Below are 19,891 nucleotides of genomic sequence, written 5' to 3' on the forward strand. Positions count from 1 at the left end.
ACAGTTGGTTGTACAGTTGGTTGTACAGTTGGTTGTACAGTTTGTTGAGCTTCACAGTTGTTAAAGTCTCCAGTTATGTTTTGAGTGCTAACAGAAAAGTAACCAAAGTAGCACGGTGTAAATTAGCTGCAGTATACTGTGAAAATAAGACTTCAAAACTGAAAATTGTCTGTCTGCTTTTTTGTACATATCGGGTTAATACGGAAGCTGCTGAGCTGGCACAGTGGTGACTTACTGCAGTGCAGTACAACATGATGCATACTTGTTTTTTTGTTGTATTTTTTTTTTCTTTTAGCGTGTTATAATTCAGCGAATTTTGCCTTGCTTGACTTCTGAATTTGTGAATCCTGATATGGTACCCTTCGTCTTGCCTAACGTTCTCTTAATTGCTGAGGAATGTACCAAAGAGGAATATATCAGGCTCATACTGCCTGATCTTGGTCCTGTTTTTAAGCAGCAAGAACCAATCCAGGTATGTTAATATTGTTCAGATTACAATTTTTCCCTTTGGTGTTTTTTTCCTCTGAAAAATGACTAATTGTTCTATTTGCCTTTTCCAGCTTCACACATATTGCCCAACCTGTCTATAGTTGTCCAAGCAGTCAGTCTTGATTTGTGCAAAATAGATTTTTCCAGGAAATACACAAAGCCTCTGCTTTTTCAGATTAATTTTTTGAGGGTATATTTGTTAATGAGATTAGAGAAGCAGAAAAGGAAACATTTAATGTACCACTCAATTCTTGGTTTTGGTTGATTGTAGAAGGTATATTTGTAAGCATTTTATCACTTATCTAGCCAATCTGAGCAAGTTGTACCTATGATTTTTTTTTTGTGTGTGTGTCCAGATTGCTGACATTGGGATCATGGGGTGAAAAACTTGTGACTCTAACACTCTCTTAGAATTGCTGTTTATCCATGATAATAAGAACAGTGTTTATTTGAGGGTTGTGCACAAATTTGTGAAATTTGTTTAATTCTGTATGTCGAATGTGATATGTAAGATATTTATGCTCTTTTCACTGTAGTTTAAATGCATAAAAGTAGTAAGACACCATTGTTACTGTAAAGGAGCAAAGATTTACAACCTTTTATCATCACCATGTGCCTGATGATTCCTGAGAATTCTGTCACTAAGTTAGGCATTGTGCCTCCACAGATGAAAGGCATGTATGCATTCCTTCCAGCTCACCTTGGTTTATTGCTTTATGCCATTATTTCTTGGCAGAGCACCTAAAGGGCAGGGTAAACATAGAAATGAACAAGTAGACTTTTTATTTCTGGGTTTCAGAAAACTGGACCAAAGAATTCTCATTATACTGAGGAGGGGGAGAAAGGGAACAACTGTGTAACTGAGAATACCTTGGAAAATTTGAACTGCTTAATGCTGTTTACTTTTGGTACACTGAGGCTTTATGTTAGCTTTGTTGTTGTCTTGAAAAAAGTAAACATTTAACCAACCAAAAGTCAGTGAACATCTCATTTGTGCTGTGTCATCCTAAAAGGTAACACTGTGTTTTGCTACCTTCCTTAGATTTGTGAGAATCTATGCCTAACATTATATTTGTGAGAAAGATCCTCACTGCAAAAAGTTTTATCAGGAGCATAATGGACACAAAAGCTGGTTTATGTCTTGAGAAATGAGGGAAGCAAAATACAAACTCATAAATACAAACTCATAAAGAGTGAGCTTTGCCAAGTTTTTCTGTAGCTGTCTAGATACTATGTATTAAATTCTTACATTGATATTTTCAATGCGAAGTACTACATGGCTTATTCAACTATTATTTCTGTGGTCTTTTTAATATGGTAAAGTTTCTTTAAGTAATCTAGGTCATGTTTTCAAAATTAATTTACCAGGAATTTGAGAAAAAAATGCAAGGTTAGAATGCTAGAGGATAGAATTCTAGGTCTGACTATCTTTGTGCAAGGCAAAAAAGTTTGTGTGTGTTTGCTCCTAGAGAGGGGCAGATAGGGAATGTGCCAGTGCTTCTTCCAGATGCTGTCTTGACGTGTAGATTTGTGTGAGGGACCTGTTGCTTGACTTTCATGGGATACTTGGGTTAGGAAATAAACATATCATAGGGAAGCTACTGTAATTCAGTATGAAGAAATTATTAGTGTTCACAATGTCTTTGCATGAGGAAATTTATAATATGAAAATTAAATATTTAGTTAAACTGCTCATTTATATCATACTCTTGGGGTTAGTGTGGAGTAACATGTGCTGTAAATTAACATAGTAGCTTACTCTGGCATAGCTGCCCAGACAAACCCTTAATTTATATTTACAGGAATCCATGGAGAGTTAGCAGGGGATGTGCTGTAAATCCATATTCTAATTCAGTCCACCACAGTGCACCCTGAGAAGTACTGGGCTCTGCACTAATGAAAGATGCATTATTGTTTAGAGTGCAACTGCTACTACTTGCTTGTTAGATGATGTGTGTGAATCTGTGACTGTAGCATCTTAGTTTCTACCTAAATAGATAAAAAGTAATTAATATAACCATAGAAGCTAAAAATAAAAGATGTTCTTTGGAACAACATGAACTACATTCTAGTTAAACACAGGTAGAGAGAGATAGAAATGATTCAGCTTTATCTTAGATGAAAAGCATTGACAGGCAGTGGAAAAGAGCCGAACTGCTTCTGTGAAGTCTAAATTACTGTACAGTACTTGGTTGTTATTTTAGAGGAGATTTACTAGTTGTTAAATAAGAAGTTTCATTCACATTCTTTTCAAATTTGCAGAAACAATCGAATGATATTTCTCCAAAGCTATAGATGTAACTAACACAGAAACTGTAATTCCACAGTATTACAGAGTTTTTAGAGAAGAATGTGTTATGAGCACATGTAGGTTTCAAAAAGCCAAGTTCAGGACAAACAAAAATTCTACATTGAAGAAAATTATAAAATCTAACTTTAAACCTGATCTCGTCCATCTTACCCTCTTTGTCCCAAATATGAGGATATTGCATCAGAAGCAATTTTCATGGAATGAATGAGTGATTGTGTGTGCAGTTTAGAAAATTATAAATATACAATGAGAAAACATATATTAGCTGCAGTTTAAAAATCTATTTTTCTTCCCTGTAAAGGAAGGCAAATAAATGGGGGAAATTTGTAATTTGGTCTTGATATACTTCTGTTTCTACATTTTGACGCTTCTGTTTGTTTGACATGTAGGCACTGATTGCTGTGTATTTTTAGACTTAAAAGTTAAGTCTAATTTCCTTCTATAAAATACTTGGCATTTTGTTATTAATATGTTTACATTCAACATAATTTATCCATCTAGTCTAACCTATTTTCTAAAATGGGTCCATATATCGATGGATACTCAGTGTCACCTCTAGCAAGTTGTCTTGCCTGTCTGAGCTGAGATATGAACCTTATGTATTAGAGACACTCTGTATTTGAGACTGAACCTGGATGAGTGACTCAGAATAGTGGCTAATTTTTAAATGGCTAAGCCTGAGCAAGGTGAATCGCACTATGTATATGTGCTATTCTAGTGTTATTTTTTAGGTTAATGTGATGTGAGGGTTTTTTGTTTGAGATTTTTTATTTTATGATATACAATTTCCATGTGAAATAGAATAAAGACATTTTGTGGCCACCTAGTAGCTGTAATATTGTTTTCATTACATCCCTATTTATTCTAGGCACGTGGAATACAGCTTTTGTATGTGGAGTTGTAATCAAGTGCTTTGAGGACAGAATTTGAGCCATAGGTTTTTGAAAGTTTAGCTTTTTCAATAGTGATGTATGTATAAAGATTTTTCTGTGGGTGAATTTTAGCAAAAGACCATGGTGTAAATGGAAACAAGAACTCCTTACTTAGCTATTTGAATTTGTTATTTTAGAGAGGTATATTTTGTTTGATTTGTATTTGCTCTTTTTAAAATGCAATAATATGTCAAAGTGTTTTTTGTCTTCCATGCCTTCAGGCAAGCAACATGGTAAGTGATTACATTTACTGAGTTCTAAGAAAACTTGTGAAGTTTTTATGATATGATACAATACACTTCAAGTTGTAAATATATGCTTCTGGAGTTAAAACTTTTGGCTTCTGAATTGTCCTTCTTTTAATAGATATTGTTAATCTTCCTGCAAAAAATGGACTTACTTCTAACCAAAACTCCACCAGATGAAATAAAGAACAGCGTTCTACCAATGGTTTATAGAGCTTTGGAAGCACCTTCAATTCAGATCCAGGTATGGTAATTGCAGCATTTATTTAAAACATTTTTTTCTCTTTTCTTTCAGCTGATGTGCCAACTTTTTGTATACTCATGTGTTTGTTCACTTGGGAAAAAAAAAAGAAAAAAAAGATAAAGCTGTGTAATATTCCTGAACGTTGAAAGAGATGAGCGTTTTATTAAAGAAAATTTGGTTTTAATGAAATAAAATTTAGTTCCCTTATTTTCCAGGGGGTAACCACTTGACTGGTGTTCTAATGCTCCTATCTTAAAATCTTACTAGCCACCATAGCAAAAAGTAGGATACGCATTTATACTCCATTGCCTGTGCAGCAGAAACTCTGCAGGCATGCATGCTCTTACCTGTCAGTGAGAGCTGGCTTATTCTGAGGTCCTTCTGGTAAGAACATCTGTGCTGACAGTTACCTTGGAAGACCTGATTTGCTGTAAAATCATATTAATATACTTTCTGGTGACATTTTTATCTATCTGTATTTTAATTTTTCTCTTTGTTCTTTCTCTACCTTTCTAAAGTTTGTCTGTTTGGTTTTTTTTCTAATCATTCTACTGGAATTAACTTCCAGTTACCCAAAAACATTCAGGAGTGGGAGGGGGAGATAAAGAAACAAAATATTTCCTAAAAAACGATTTGGATAATCAGATGTGACTTCTGCCTTTGCAAAGCCTTTGCAATATTATGGAGAAAGGTTTTTTGTTTCTAAGTACCTGGCATGAGTTTTTTCTGCATCAGTAGTTTAGTTACTCAGGTATTTACTTGCAACCTACTTAATATTACTGTCTCTTGTTTTTTGCTTTGGGCTGTTTATTTTTTCTCTGTTGCTAAAGTATGTTCAATGCTCTTTTATCTTTCACCCTGTCATTGTACTGCTGTCGATAGTACTTATTCAAATTTGCTTGCTTTATATTAACTTGATGTAATAAAAGCTGTTTTTTATGTAAAGTTGTTTCATGAAAATACAAGATATTCTTGCTATCCAAATATTTTATTATGACTTTATGAATGCTATCTTTTCTAAAGACTGTTTCCAAGGTTCTGTATACATACCATGATGCTTTATTATTCTAGCTATTTTTAAGTGAGTCTGATAGATTAAGGTCAGCTTAGTTGAACATATTTCCTTAAAAGGAAAGCTTAAGAAGGCATTTCAAACTAACTTTGATATTGAGTAAAATTAGTACTAATTTTATGATAAATGTACATGTTTCTTTTTAAACTTTTATGGAATTTTTTTTGTAGGAGCTTTGCCTAAACATAATTCCCACATTTGCCAATTTAATAGATTACCCATCAATGAAAAATTCATTAATTCCAAGAATTAAAAATGCATGTTTGCAGACTTCTTCTCTTGCTGTGAGTATCCTGGTAATTTTATCTCTGAGTCCTCAGAAAATGTTGTTACCTTTAATTACTTTGGCTTTTCTGCTGTTGAGTCTTTAAAGAAAATCCAATCAGTGTGCTCTGATTTCTTTTTTTAAATTTTGTAAAATACTTTTTACCAATGCAAAAGTGCCATTTACTTCTTTAACAGTTTTTAAAGTTGTTAACTTATTGTGTTAATAATACTGTGAAAAATTTTTGAAGTGTACTCCACAATAATATACACTGACAGTGTTTGTCATGCAGAAAAGCCAAGATTTTGTGAGCATTATGTAACTATATGTTTTACTTTCATGACACAAAAGGATTTTTTTTAACTTGTCTTGAATTTTCATATACAAAGGTTGTAGTTTCAGTAGCACCTGTTTTCTTCTGGGTTTTGTAAGGTTGTTTTTTTTTTTCTTGGACAAAAATATAATCAAGAGTTTGTTTAATTCTTATCATACTTCACAGGTCCGGGTAAACTCACTAGTGTGCTTAGGCAAGATTTTGGAGTACTTGGATAAATGGTTTGTGCTTGATGATATTTTACCTTTTCTACAACAAATTCCATCAAAGGAACCTGCAGTGCTCATGGGAATTCTAGGTAATTAATACTTCCCACTTTCTCGTCTTATGTTCTTTCATGTTGTAAATCTGAGAGCGTCTTCATAATTGATCATGTTTACATAGTGTATTTCTAAAATGACTATTTAAAACTTCCTGTTTCTGGTTCTTAAGTATGTCCCTGTTCAGTTACCTTAAGTACTGCAGGTACATCTGACACTAGTACACGTATTTTTAGTCTTCAGGGCCCAGTGCAGTTCTGAGTACTCATTGCAGTTCTTGGGCTGTGACACTTTATGGACTGTATGCTCCACAGAGCCAGAGAAGCTGTTTTCCTCAGAAGAATGTATGATCTGTCTTCTTTCAGATACTCTTTCATGTCAGATGCTATGAATGATTGTCTACAAATCTGCTGTTGTTTAATGCAGGTTTTGTTAGACTCATTTTGTTGGATGTTTAAACAAACAGTGCTGCCTTTTGCACCGAAATTGAACATGAGCTGGGTGAAGTCTCATAAAATGACTAACAAAACCTAATGGCTTGTTACTTCTGGAAGGGGAGACCTCGCTCCCAGTTGTGCTTTTCTAGTGTCACTTGGTGCTTGCCTAGCTCAGGGTGGGTGATTTTAACCATTTCAATGCACTCAAGGAGACCAGATGACCAGAGAGACAGCCAAGAAAGAGGTGTAACCGCATGGCCAAGTTTGGAGGACAGTGACCATTTCTCTTACTGACAAAGAAGTGTTGTCAGTAAGACCATTTGTAACAGTTGAGATGTATCAGCAACAGCCTTCATTATACACTGAAATAATATGTGATAGCAGCATTATTTTGATTTGCTCAAAATCAGTAAGAAAGCTGTACTGTTTTAGAACTGTACTATCTGTACTGATTTAGAACTGCCTGTTTCCCTTAATCCTTGCAGGTTTGACTTACATTTGCTGTCTAAGAAGAGGGACACTATGGTTTTTACTTTAGTTTTTACTTTAGTTTTACTTTAGTTGTGTTACTGCTGAATTCTACTCTGATACAATGAATAAGTGAACCCTTGTTTGGAAATGGTGGACTGAAATCAATTTTATATACTCAGGCAGTCCTTTTCTCCAAAATCATAATACTGTCTTCCTTGTATGTGATACCTTCTTTGTCTTGGTGACAGCTCTGTTCTACTACCACAGAAAGTGAAGAAAGCTGCTGTGTCTTTTATGCTAATATGTTCAGCATTTGCCACAAGAGCTGGACTATTTAAGCAGAGGACTCTTCCTGTCAGAAACACTATAGAACTTGTGGGCTTAACACTGATACCTTGACTAATACCTTGACTAATAACAGGTTTCATAACTGCTAAGTATGACTTTGGACATCCTCTTGTTCTGAACTGTAACAAAGCCTCTTGCTGTTATAAATTTCTGTTGTGAAGGAGTACTTAGTTTTTATGATTCTCTTGGTCATGCTTGTCCCTGCTTACGCAGAGTGATCATTCAGATGATCACTACATACATGAGCGTGTTACTTGGAGTTTGTTCACATTGCTTACAAAGCTTAACAATTTTTGCTATTTTGCTGTTGTATGTTAGGTATTTACAAATGTACATTTACTCACAAGAAGTTGGGAATTACCAAAGAACAGCTTGCAGGAAAAGTATTGCCCCATCTGATTCCTCTTAGTATCGAGAACAATCTTAATCTCAATCAGGTAGGAACATGACTCTTTTGCATGCTTTTACTTCATAATTATCAAAGAATAAATTTAAACTGTTGTCATGAGAAATTCATACTTTACTGGATGTCTGTATCTGTTGTAAAAACAAACAGTACCAAAACCCTTTCAAGTTTTACTGCATTTGCATGTTGTTTTTCAGTGTATTTAACTGATCTGGTATAAAATTTCAAAATTAATGCTATCACCTTCCAAATATCCTGCAAAAGCAGTTAGCTACTAACATAATAAGAATTCAAATTAAATACTATGTTGCTATGAAATATTTGGAAAGGGAATACCTAGTAGGTTTGTTTGCTTGTTTGAAAATTAATCTGGTAATACTAATATGTGAGGGGTTTTGTCTGCATTGTCCCTTTTTTTTTTATTTAGTGGAATGTATTTTTCCCTGTTCCAGTATGCACTCTGCTTATAGTTTTGTATCTAATGCATGATAGTGAAGGTGATAAATTATTTTAAAATCTACAGCTTATCTGACATTATATATTGTAGGTTTTATGAGGTATTACCTGTTAAGTTATATTTGTCTGAATTCCATCTCTCCAAAATCCAAACTTCTTATATATTTCTTTTCCAGTTCAATTCTTTTATTTGTGTTATAAAAGATATGCTTAACAGATTGGAGGCAGAACATAAAACAAAACTGGAGCAACTTCATGTCATGCAAGAGCAACAGAAGTAAGTGTTTATGTTTACATTAGAGAAGTAGTCAGTTTTTTTGGCAAATGTTAGAAAACTCTAGCCATAGCAATAAAAAGATTAGGCAATTCTTAGTTCAGTAGTTGAGAATTACCTCAAATAAGCACAGTTGTCAGAAGATTTACTAGTCCTAAAATGATGATAATATTGTGATATTAGTGGATTTATAGAAAAAAATCCCTCTATACAGTTCAGGTACAGTTTATTATTTTAAGTCAATAATTTTTAATTCATTAAATTTGAAAGTTCATATTGAGCTCTTTTAGTATTGTTTGATGCTTTGCTTCTATATGCTAACTTGCTTTCCTCTAGTTGCTGGAGAAACATAAACATTGCAGCATTTTAGAAGGCTGTGATATTTTAAGATACTTAGAGCTATTTTATGGAGTCTGATATGAGGTGAGATTTCTGAAACAACTTGGACTATCTCAAGTCTGGGTCATTCTGTTCAAAAGGAGGAACTAAGACCACGTGAAATGGTTAGGAGACCTTTACTATTTATCATAGTAACATTTCCCAGTCTGTTAAAGGCATTATATAAAAATGGCAGTGGTCTCATAATGAAATTTTTTGGTATTAGTGATGGATGTGGCTACAAAGTTATCTTTTTGTAATATACTCTACACTATGTAGATCTTTGGATATAGCTAACCAAATGAGTGTGTCTGAAGAGGCAAGATCTAGTGGTACAAGCAATCAGGTAAGCAATGTTTTATTATGTAACTTACACATAGAAATTTGAAATTTAAAATTACTTAGTTGATATTTCTGTTACCTTTATTTGCAACATTTCAAATAATGAAGTTTTGTTTCTTTGAACTTAAGCAGATTGACAAAGTATTTAATAGTAGTGGAACTGACCTTCTAACTAGTGGATCTGATAGTAAAGAGAATGAGATGTCATCAATACAGAAGAAGGTGGGCTTTAGTTTGTTTTGCAATTCGGTTATGTCCTGCTGTCTAATATAAGGCTGATATGGTTGTGTAAAAGATTGCGTGTAAATATTTACCTTTTTTAAAGCTTTAATAGAAAAACTAACTGCTTTTGTATGCCACATACATAGTCACATGTGCAGGTCCATTGAAAAATGTTCAAATCATATCCTTGAATTTCCATAGAAGCCTTTCCTTGAAAATAGCTGTATACAAAGTAGGCAGCAGTTAGGATTATAAATCTGTGGTCATTTTCTTTCTCCTTAATTATAGATTTCAATGAAGCTTCAGCACTGGATTTAGGTAGGAAAACAAGCTAGGGACCTTTCTGATAAAATTATAAAGAGAAATGAAGATAAAATGTAGAACTTCATGTAGTAGGAGAGATTAACATTCACCGTAGAGTTCAAATTTAAGTGAAAATAAACAGTCAGTATGGGGTTAAATACAAGACGCAGAGAAAAACATGACATGAGATAGAATAGTAAACATGAGCATAAAATTCTTTTCATACTAATAATTATGGAAATGGCTTCCCAAAATCTATATATTTTATAATTTTAATTTATAGTTATCTGAATCCTCTCACTAATTTTAGATTAAGGGGGAATGATTTGTTAATAATGAAGGATAAAATAATGAAAAGTAGAGTTAAAATCCTGAAAAGGCTCTTGAGCAATCTTAAAATAAAATTCCCTTTCCAACTTCATGGTCAATTGCAGCTCTATATCAAGTTAGTAACCATATGAAAACAAAAACTATGAAGAACACTTTTTCTTATACCCAATATTAAGAAGACAAAGCTAAAGTGGTTTTGTTGATATATCTCTTTTATTTGAGACTGCCCAAATTTCTTGTATTTATTTGCTTTAAGTACTTTTTAGTAACATGGTAAATATTATAATAGATTTTGTGCTTATTCACTTTCTCTTTTATGTCTTTTGTTTTTAAATAATTGTATTTTTCTACCATGTATTGAAATGACAGTGCTATTTATGAAATACAAATATGAATGTACAAATCACCATTTCTTGCAACTTAGTACCTTTCATTTTAAAGGCATCGCTTACACTGGAAGAGAAGCAGAAGTTAGCTAAAGAACAAGAACAGGCACAGAAACTGAAAAGCCAGCAACCTCTTAAGCCACAAGCAACTGCAATAACACCTCCAGTGAAGCAGGTGAGAAGGAACAAACTACTGCACTGCTTCCATTGGATCTTTGATGCTTTTAGCATTTTTTCCTTCTCTGACTCACTTCTGTTTTCTCTGGTAGTACAATGGCACAGCTGAGAAAAACTAAATTAAATTTTTGTGTGTCTGGCGTTTGCTTCATTAGCAATATTCCAAGAGTTTCCAAGAGTATCATTATTATCAGAAGGCCATTGTTCTAGATAAGGAAAAAGGACATATTAAAATGGTTTTGCTCTGAAGAGTTTATTAAGTAAATATGTAAAGGAATTGGGGATACAAATGGGGCATGAAAGCAGATAGTCACAGTAGTACTTTGTGTGTAGTCTTAGTTGTCAAATTAAAGCTGCATAACAATTAGTTCTAAGTAGCAAAGAAAAAAAACTAATTTCTCTTGTGTATAATTACGTTTTCTGCCCAATTCCATGCAGTAAATTCTAATTTCTGAAAAATTAATGCCAGTTCTACAGGAGCAATGCTAAAAGTGTTGCAAGACAAGTGTCGTACAGGAAGACCGTTTAACTGCATTTTATGTATTTTGCAGACAAAAGACTTGACAGATACCTTGATAGATAATATGTCATCTTTGACTAGCCATCCTATCAACAAAGCTCAACTTGCATCTGCAAACAACTTCTCTTCTGTTCCTTCTATGGGTGTTGGAATGGGATTTTCATCACCTGTTGACAACACAAAGCGAAATATGACAAATGGACTAAATACAAATATGGGTTTTCAGACTGCTGGATTCACTATGGGAGCAGGTCTCGCCACTCCGAATTTCTTCAGTGGTCCAAGTGCAACAGGAGCAACCAAGATGAACATTGTACCAACTGCCAGTATGCCAAATTACAGTCCTATGAATGCTGCATCTGCAGTCTCTCCACTGACACAACAAAACAGACCCCCAGATATGTCTGCTTTAGATAATCTTTTTGGTCCTCAAAAACCCAAAGTTAGCATGAAACAGTTGGCTCAACAGAAATCAAGCCAGTGGGTTAATCAGTTTGTACCACCACCAGGGTCCCCGAATGCAAGCAGTTCAGTCTTGGGACCTCAGATGAACGTGATGGGACAGCCTGGCTTCGGTATACAGGGTAATCCTTTCTTTTCTCCTCAGAACTTTGCACAGCCAGCAAACACAATGACAAACAGCAGCTCAGCTAGTAATGACTTAAAAGATCTTTTCGGATAAAATGTTTTGTTTTCTTCTTTCAAAGACTGATGAAATTTGGATCATGGGTAAGCTGATTAACATCTTTTTTTGATTAGTAAAAGCACGATTCGGGGAAACTTTCAGCCCAGCAAAGACTTCTGCACTGGAAAAAAGGCTGATGTTGCATTCAGCTGTACTGCAGTGGAATTGTGCAAGTGCAAAGTAATCTTACATGCTAAAGATTTCCTGTCTCTTTACCGAAAATGAGAATGATGAATGTAGGATGTATATATACAACTGAAAAAGAAGTATATCAGAATTGTTCAGAGGTGTACTCAATCAACTCCTATGAAGTTTCATACAAAATTTTGTTTCTTAGGCTCACCAAAAATGCTTAGGGTATAATGATTCTAGTGAATGCAACCCTCCACAATTATTCGTGTTGCCTGAATTTGGCACAAACTGTCATTTTGCCATATGACAGTTTGAAAAAAGGAAATTCTTATGCTGGCCCAAAAAGTTCAATAGCCATGTTATGTAGAAAGAGCTCTAAACAATAACTCTGAAAGAGGCTAAGAGAGCATATTTTGACCTTCTTTTCTATCTATATAGGATAATTATAATTAATATGGTAGTAAACTACAACAAGATTCATCAGGCATAAGAAGTTGTTTTAAAATTTTGTACAAGTTTGGGACAGGGTAAGAACACTGCTTCAAAGGTCATGCTTGTTTACAATCTCTTTTATAATGCCAGATCCTTGTTACAAGCCCCACAGCAAAAGCAACGTACCACTTAAGCAGGATTTTAAAATACATGTGGTGACTTCATCACATTTATTATATATTTCGGTGTTTTGGCTTATTGGATACTGCTTCTAACTGATGTGTAAAAAAGAATAATGGTAGATATGAAACCTCACAAAATGAATGTTCTCTGTAAAATTCACATGCTGACTGCCACAACTGTGTAACTAAACAGTTCTGTGTAACCAAACACACATTATATAGTTACACAGAAATATCTTGAATTAATCCATTATTTTTGGCTCAATTGAGAAGATGGAAAAGGATTGCCTTGTACAAGTTGCACATGGTTTTGTGAAAAAGCAGACTGCCGTAAATTGCCTTGACGAGAATGAACTATTTAATTTTGTTTTAACTCAAGTCGTTATGAAGGATAGATTGACATAAAGTGAGTTCTCAAATATGGATTTGTAAGCTCTAGAATATATGGTAAATACACAGGTATTTCAGATCCTTTTTACTGTATTGCTCTAAAGTCAATAAAGCTCTCCAGAAATCCAAATAGTAGTTTCTTCTACTTCCCAGAAGGTGTATGTTCAGCTTGCCCATGATGGAATCTTTGCTCTGTCAGATCCTACTGTTGGGGCTTAACTTTTTCTTTCCTAAGAATTTCAAGACCTTTCTTACATAAAATTTTGAGGATTACAGATGGCTATTTTGAGAAGGAAAGAACTAGTTACCTTTTTTATGGAAAGCCTACCTGCTTTATTTTTCAAAGCCTTTCACTGAAGAACCTGTTCATTCATTTGCTGCTTAAGAAACCAAAGGGCCTTATGCTGTAAATGTGACTTGTATTTTATTATATTTCCACAGTTCCAAGCAGTAATAGCATTTAAGCATATTTCTTAAAGAATCATTTATGTATTACAGCTGCTGCCTTAGTCCTGTTATTTTACAACACCTGGGACCAATGACATTCTGATCTAGAAAACAATCCCTAACACATTGTAATGCATATGTGATGTTAATATTCATGGTAAACATTGTAGGTTATGTTAAGAGATCTGTGTAATTTTAAGTACAATACTAGAACTGTTAAACTATATGAGTTCATTTGCTGTTACTAGTGCTCTATACTCTCAGTCACACTAATGTCTTCTTTTATGTCAACTCTTGAAAGCTGCGTTTTGTTAAGATAACTTAAAGCAAGCCTTTGAAGAATTACTTGAATCTGTAATTCTCTAAATTATTTGGAAAATAAGTTTATATTAAAAGCAACATCTCATAGGACTCTACAACGTATTAGATTAATACATCTATGGCAAAGGCAGTCTTAAGTGTCAGTCTCTAGATCTAGGGTTTCAGTCACTGAGCTCCCTGGACTGGGGGCTTTTCAGAACTGGATTTTAATTTAACTTTTTTGAGGGGATATTAACTGAAAATATTTGTTAAGATTTCATATAGTAGACCTCCTAAACTGTGGGCTTGGGGTATGTGCTTTTGGCGTGGGCTACACAAGAACATAATCTATTTTGTAAGAATAAAGTCAGAAAAATCCTACAAGTTCAAAGAGGCTCTTGTATGAAGTGGTAGTACAATGGAATAAGGTTTTTATTTGTCTCAAGCAATAGGATTTTTTTCCATTTATGTTTGAAACATAATTTTGATTTCTTGCTTGCTGCAATATTCAGAATGAGCAAAACAGAGTAACAACAACAAAGAAAACTGAAAAGGTTGCTTTATGAAAGTCATAACAAAATCTTCCAATTACTTAAAAATAAAAGGTAACTAGTTAAAATGAGAGAGTCAAATCCCTGTCTCATGTAGATGCTTCCTGCTCAGTGTGTCAGGAAACTGTGTGTATGTGAGGTTCTTTAATTATTTCTTCTTTACTTAAAGCAAAGAGGACTTGCAAGAGGTAAGTCACTGCGGCCGTGTAGTAGTAGCAGTACTGCACTGCTACAGTAGTTTTTAGGAAGCCTTGTCCGGTTAATCTCTCCACTTGCAAGTGATTGTCCTGAGGCCCTGCAAGAGGCTGGAAGACTCATATTGTGTCCAGAGGGAATACCGTTGTTTGAGAGCAGCAGTTATTCTTCACATCCAAGTTGTTGCTTGGGAAAGAGTGTGGATATTCCAGGAGCCTTCTGTGTCTGGACTTGGACGGAAAGCAGTGTTAATCTAGCTTGGCTGGAAGCAGAGGGTCTGCCTAGCCCTAATGTAAAATAAAATGGAGAACACAGGTTTGAAATAGGTATCTGATTAAGAAATTACAAATGCTGTTACTGAAATAGTAACCTGATAAAAAATAAGTTCTTTTTTACAATACCTTGAACAAGACTGTAAAGTACACTAAGTTTCTGCCCTTTTTAGTCAACCTAATTTAAAGGAAAAAATGTGGAAGCCCAGCAGGTTGTGAGCATGTCTTTATTTTACTGTGGAAATTAGAGCAGAGTCTGGGCTGAAGTGCCCAGCCCAGATAGTTTACTTTACATTAATTTTAAAGGGGAGGTAAATAGAAGGGAGTAAGTTCCTATTCTTTGATTGATTTATCTATATTATATTCACTGCAAAAGGAGAAAAGAAGTGAAAACAACTGCACATCTTACATATGTGCATCAGTTGTGCTTTAGCTGCTCTGATGTATGCTAAATGAACATGACTGCACAAAGACAGCAGTGTTTGCCATATTAGAACTGTTGGTTCCATTTGGTTTTAAGTATGAAAGTCTCTGAAGTACCCTCTGAAAACTCAGAAAGCAAACTATTCTACTAGAGGGAAAGATTGTATTAAAGGGGCTTGAAAAACCTCTGCTTGGGAGGAGGGGAACGTTAAAACTACTGAGTTACAGATTAGTTTATAAGCCCCTAGTTCTGACTCTTTCAGGAGGTGTCATTTCAAGGATGGAGGAGGGAGCAGATTTTCTGTTCCTTTTCATCATGCAGGTGGTGTGAATAAGGCACAGAACAGCCCATGGAACCTGCTCATGCAGGAAGACAGCAGTACCAGAGTCTTTTGAAAGGTAAAAGAGTCCACTTACTTAAGAGTTCAACAAAAGTTGAACACTTACACAGGTGCTGAGTAGAAGGCTGGATTTTTGGATGTGTATGTACACAACATTTCAAGCCTTATTCTTTAAAACTTTTCTGTTAAGTTTTGTCTTTTTAGCAACAACTGTTTCACATTTATGTGGAACCTTAATAAATACCCTGATGGCCTTTTAAAGTAAGAAAAACATGTTAACTTTTGTATTATAACCCCTGTTGTAATGTTATTGGTGTCTGTAGATAGACAAGTGTGTGTATAGATTATATGATTTTAGATTTTTCAGCTCAACTGCACCAAAAAAACCCAAAAATTAAATGAGAAGTTAGATTTTAATCAAATTGCATAAAGCTTCCATACAGGTTAAGAATTATATGATACTTGTGTTATCCATTATAAATGTACGTGCTTAATCTGCCTGTGTCTATGTGACAAACATAAAAAGAAAGTTTTTAAAACGTAAGTTTATGAACACTGGATCTTGCATTGCAATGAAGTTTTTGGACTTTAGAGTGACCTTTGTTTATTGATTAGGAGTTTTCTATTGGGGATGGGTGGGGATGCTGATTTGTGCCATTTCCAATGAAAGAAATATAGGGAGGGAGAATACAGAAAAAGTACCTTGTTGTATATGTGACCCCTTTTTTGTTCTTTGTTAAGAGATATGCTGCATTTTATATACTCATTGTGAACTTTTACTCTGAAATAGCTGTGAGGAAACCTATCTGGAGAATTTCAGATGAGTTAGCTTATTTTCAAGTGAGGTCCTGCCTTGTACCTTACTTTCCATTAGGTTTTGACTGCTTTGCAAGGAGGTTACACAAGGCAGTAAAACCTTGGATTCATACACCAAATCCTCTTGCCTTCCAGGCCTCACACTTGTATCAATAGGACAAATAAGCTCTGAAGTTGTATTGTCTTTAAGTTCTCTGAAACAGTTCTAACTGCTGTACAGATTTCTGAGATGAAATTGTAAATCAAAATATGTTACAGTGAACTCAGGCCATGTGCAAAATATTTAATATTTGTTTATTTGTCTAATTGTACAATCTCTGTATGAGTGGCAGTTTTATGTTTTGATTGTAAAATATTAAAGTTCTCATGAGATTTATAAAGTGATGTTACTGTAGTGTCGGCTGTGATTCATAAATAGAACTGTCATAGCATGGCATTAGTGTATATCCGTTTACTGGACAGCTCTTCCAAAACAAATTTATTCTTGTATCAACTTTTAGATCAGTTACTTTAAAAATATGTAAAAGATGCGGTGGCAGTTTTGAGAAGTTCACATCATTTTGTACTCCGAGTTAGGTTGCCTATGGAAATAAATGAACTTTTCATATCTTCATGTTGAAAGATATTTTTATTTAAAATTTCCATTAAATTAACTAATGGTAACTACTGCAGAAAACTCTTTCACTGTATATTTAGTTTGAAATACATCTTATCTCGCATACTTTTGAGTTCATTTCTTAGAGTCATTGCTGTCCAGACATTTGTAAAATGTCGTCACATATTGCCTTCATGCAAAGAATAAAAGTCCTGGGGAAAAACTGATGCACTAGATGTCTCTAAAATTACTTTTTCTGAAGACATGCTAAGCCCATGCTGCAATCTGGGGTCCTCGTGCCACATAGTGATCTCAGTGCATTTTCACTGCTCATTGACCCAGAAACCAGCCCTTTTTCTAAACCTGGGTTTCAAAATACACTGCTTTGTCAGGTTAGTTTTCCAGCACTCTGAGGGAAGGTAGTTCTCAGCTCTTTGTATGGTATAAATTGATAAAGTATGAGACATCTGATCTGCTTAGAAGTACCATTGTTGGCTGGAGATGGTGTGGGAGGAGAGAGTAAAAAAGAAAAAAAATAGTTAAGGTGAAAATGTGAAGGTAGCATCAGGTGGCTTCAGTTCTCTCCACTTGCTGAGGGTGACAGTAGCCCCATTCCTTCCACAGCAGTATCCATCAAGTGAGTACAGCCTTGTCACTGCTGAGAAAAGGCCTGCCTTAATTTGCTCAACAGATCACAGTCCTGATCTGACTTGGATGTCCTTTACCATGATAATGTTCTCTTTGTCCCTCTATTTCTGGATATTGGTGGGATCCGTAACTTAGCTGTTTCTTAAGGAGGAAGGTCCCAGGTGCTGAAATCCAGATGTTTTGGGTTGGTTTCTTATGGCTTAAGGTTGAAATTTTCATAAACTCTTTCATGAAACTTTCGTATCTCTACTTCATCAATTAAGCATCTCTAGTCCCACCTTTTAGATTTGCCATATACCAGAGCTTTAGGTTAATCTTTTTATATCGGTGTTTGTAGGGCTGTGTTATCCTATGGAGTTTGCAGCTGTGAGGAATGCAGCTCAGCAGATGTAGGAAATTGGCTCTTTGTGAGGAGTTATGCAAACAGAAATGGTTCATTCAATGTTATCTTCCTGTTGCCAGACACAAGTGCACTTCTATCCTGCATCTCAGAAATTCCCTGTGCTCATGTCACCTGCTGGAGGCCATTGCACTTGCTCAGTAGATTGGAAAACTGGCACTTGAGAGTGACAAGGTGGATTCTGATTTCTTGTGCCAAACTTACAAAGCAGGAACTGAGTTTATACTCCTACCCATGCACAAACCTAAGAGCTGCTAAATAAGTACTAGTTATTCAAGCTCTAAAAAGAACTTACTAAGTATTCCAGACATAAATTTTAAACTGTAAAATGCTAAAAAAAATCTTTTTTTTCCTCTGTAGGACACCTGCCTATGAACTATACTGTTATGGCTCTAGTGCAGTTTCTTACTGCAAATTAAGGGACTTGTGGATGTGAAGCAGCTGGAAACTTAGAAATTATAGAGATTTAATGACCTGCCTACATCTGCATACCAATTTTTGAAGGGTTTTTTGTTTGTGCCGTAGTTATTATTTGGCCTTTTTTTTTAATGGAATTTCTTAAAATGGTTCACCTTTTGCACAACATTCAAAAGACTAAGTTTTATGCTCTTCTGCAGTAATTAGCCATCAAATCAAGGATAATGAAAGAAGCAGCTCCATTTGAAACCACATCAATGAAAACATTGTTTATCTTTGACCTGAAAACCGAGGATTGGGAGCTGAAGTTACTACACTGGCACTATTTGTTCGTGTCTGTCTCCATGTATCCTTAATGCTAGCTTGGGACTGTGGTTTGTAAGAGTAAACAAAACCAAAACTTTTTAGAGCTTTCTTTCCAGCAGGTTACTTAAGAACCAAGAAGCACAAGGCAGAATAACTGCTGATTTTCTGAACAGAAAAATCAAACATTAGAGCAGAGAACTAAAAAACTAGAAATACAAATCTTGCTCCTGCCATGCTGATGAAATAAACACTTACCTAATAGCACCAAAGCTGTGAGTGTTTAGCTGATGTCACAGAAGTGACTTCAAATACTGCAAATAAACAAAAATGCTAATGAAGCAATCAGATGAGACTGTAACTACAGCAATAAATTTCATCTGAAGAATCTATCATAACATGGCACCAGATTTTTTAATTATTTTTATTTTTTTAAAATTTCTAGAAACAATCATGTCTTACAGTGATTGCTCAAAGCCTTCATCTGTTGGATAAAACTAGGAAGAGAAGTAGTTTTTGATGTGGATTTCTGACTTGATAGGTACTAAATGTCATGGTGCAATTGAAGTGATTTCAATATAAAGTACTATTGTATTTTCATCATTATCCTGTGCAGGATTAAATTAATATTTAATCTGTTCTTTTTTTATTATCCGGTAAGCAGGAAACTGTTAAATTAGTTGAGTTTTTTTTCAGTTTGATTGTGCATATATGCTTTGTTTCCTAAAGAATTAATTTGTGGATTGTTACTGATCGACAACCATTACGAGAGAAGGATTTACAGTGAAATAACGCCTTTGCAATATCCTCACTGCCACATTTTGCAAACCAGAACCATACAGTTGAAGCTCTTTGCTTAAACAAGCACTATAAATATTTCTTAAGCTAATCAGATCATTATCTGGCTGCTGGGTAGGAGTTGTTTCCTTATTCTTTTCATGTCATAGATAGTATAAAGCCTTGATTTTCTACACGTTGAAGAGATTAAATAAGTGGAGATCTCTTCACATATAATTGCCAACTTAACTGAGCTCAATCCCATGTATAGCAATTCTTTTGTCAGAATTTTTCTTTGGACCATGTGCCTGTTACTTTTCTAGGCCCTTTCTGATGCAGCCGTCTCTTGCATATCCTTTCTCTTGCATTTTTTTTCTTGTATG

The 19,891-nt window shown here is 34.8% G+C and overlaps 1 protein-coding gene across 3 annotated transcripts in view; it reads left to right on the plus strand.

Moving 5' to 3' along the window:
- SCYL2 (SCY1 like pseudokinase 2) overlaps positions 1 to 13,153 on the plus strand; it is a 32,627-nt gene extending 19,474 nt beyond the window's left edge. For 2 of the 3 annotated variants that reach the window (XM_027679974.1, XM_027679975.1), the window contains exons 9-19: positions 296 to 472; positions 3,954 to 3,965; positions 4,099 to 4,221; positions 5,464 to 5,577; positions 6,058 to 6,190; positions 7,727 to 7,845; positions 8,447 to 8,547; positions 9,202 to 9,268; positions 9,397 to 9,486; positions 10,561 to 10,680; positions 11,234 to 13,153. In XM_027679974.1, the coding sequence (XP_027535775.1) occupies positions 296 to 472; positions 3,954 to 3,965; positions 4,099 to 4,221; positions 5,464 to 5,577; positions 6,058 to 6,190; positions 7,727 to 7,845; positions 8,447 to 8,547; positions 9,202 to 9,268; positions 9,397 to 9,486; positions 10,561 to 10,680; positions 11,234 to 11,884 (1,707 nt within the window). In that variant the 3' untranslated portion in view covers positions 11,885 to 13,153. The remainder of the gene's footprint in view (positions 1 to 295; positions 473 to 3,953; positions 3,966 to 4,098; positions 4,222 to 5,463; positions 5,578 to 6,057; positions 6,191 to 7,726; positions 7,846 to 8,446; positions 8,548 to 9,201; positions 9,269 to 9,396; positions 9,487 to 10,560; positions 10,681 to 11,233) is intronic. The other variant, XM_027679977.1, reaches the window with a different exon arrangement.
- The last annotated feature ends 6,738 nt before the right edge of the window (positions 13,154 to 19,891 follow it).

This window comes from Neopelma chrysocephalum, unplaced genomic scaffold, assembly GCF_003984885.1.
Source record: "Neopelma chrysocephalum unplaced genomic scaffold, ASM398488v2 Primary Assembly neopelma1_59, whole genome shotgun sequence".
In the NCBI taxonomy this organism is placed as follows: domain Eukaryota; kingdom Metazoa; phylum Chordata; class Aves; order Passeriformes; family Pipridae; genus Neopelma; species Neopelma chrysocephalum.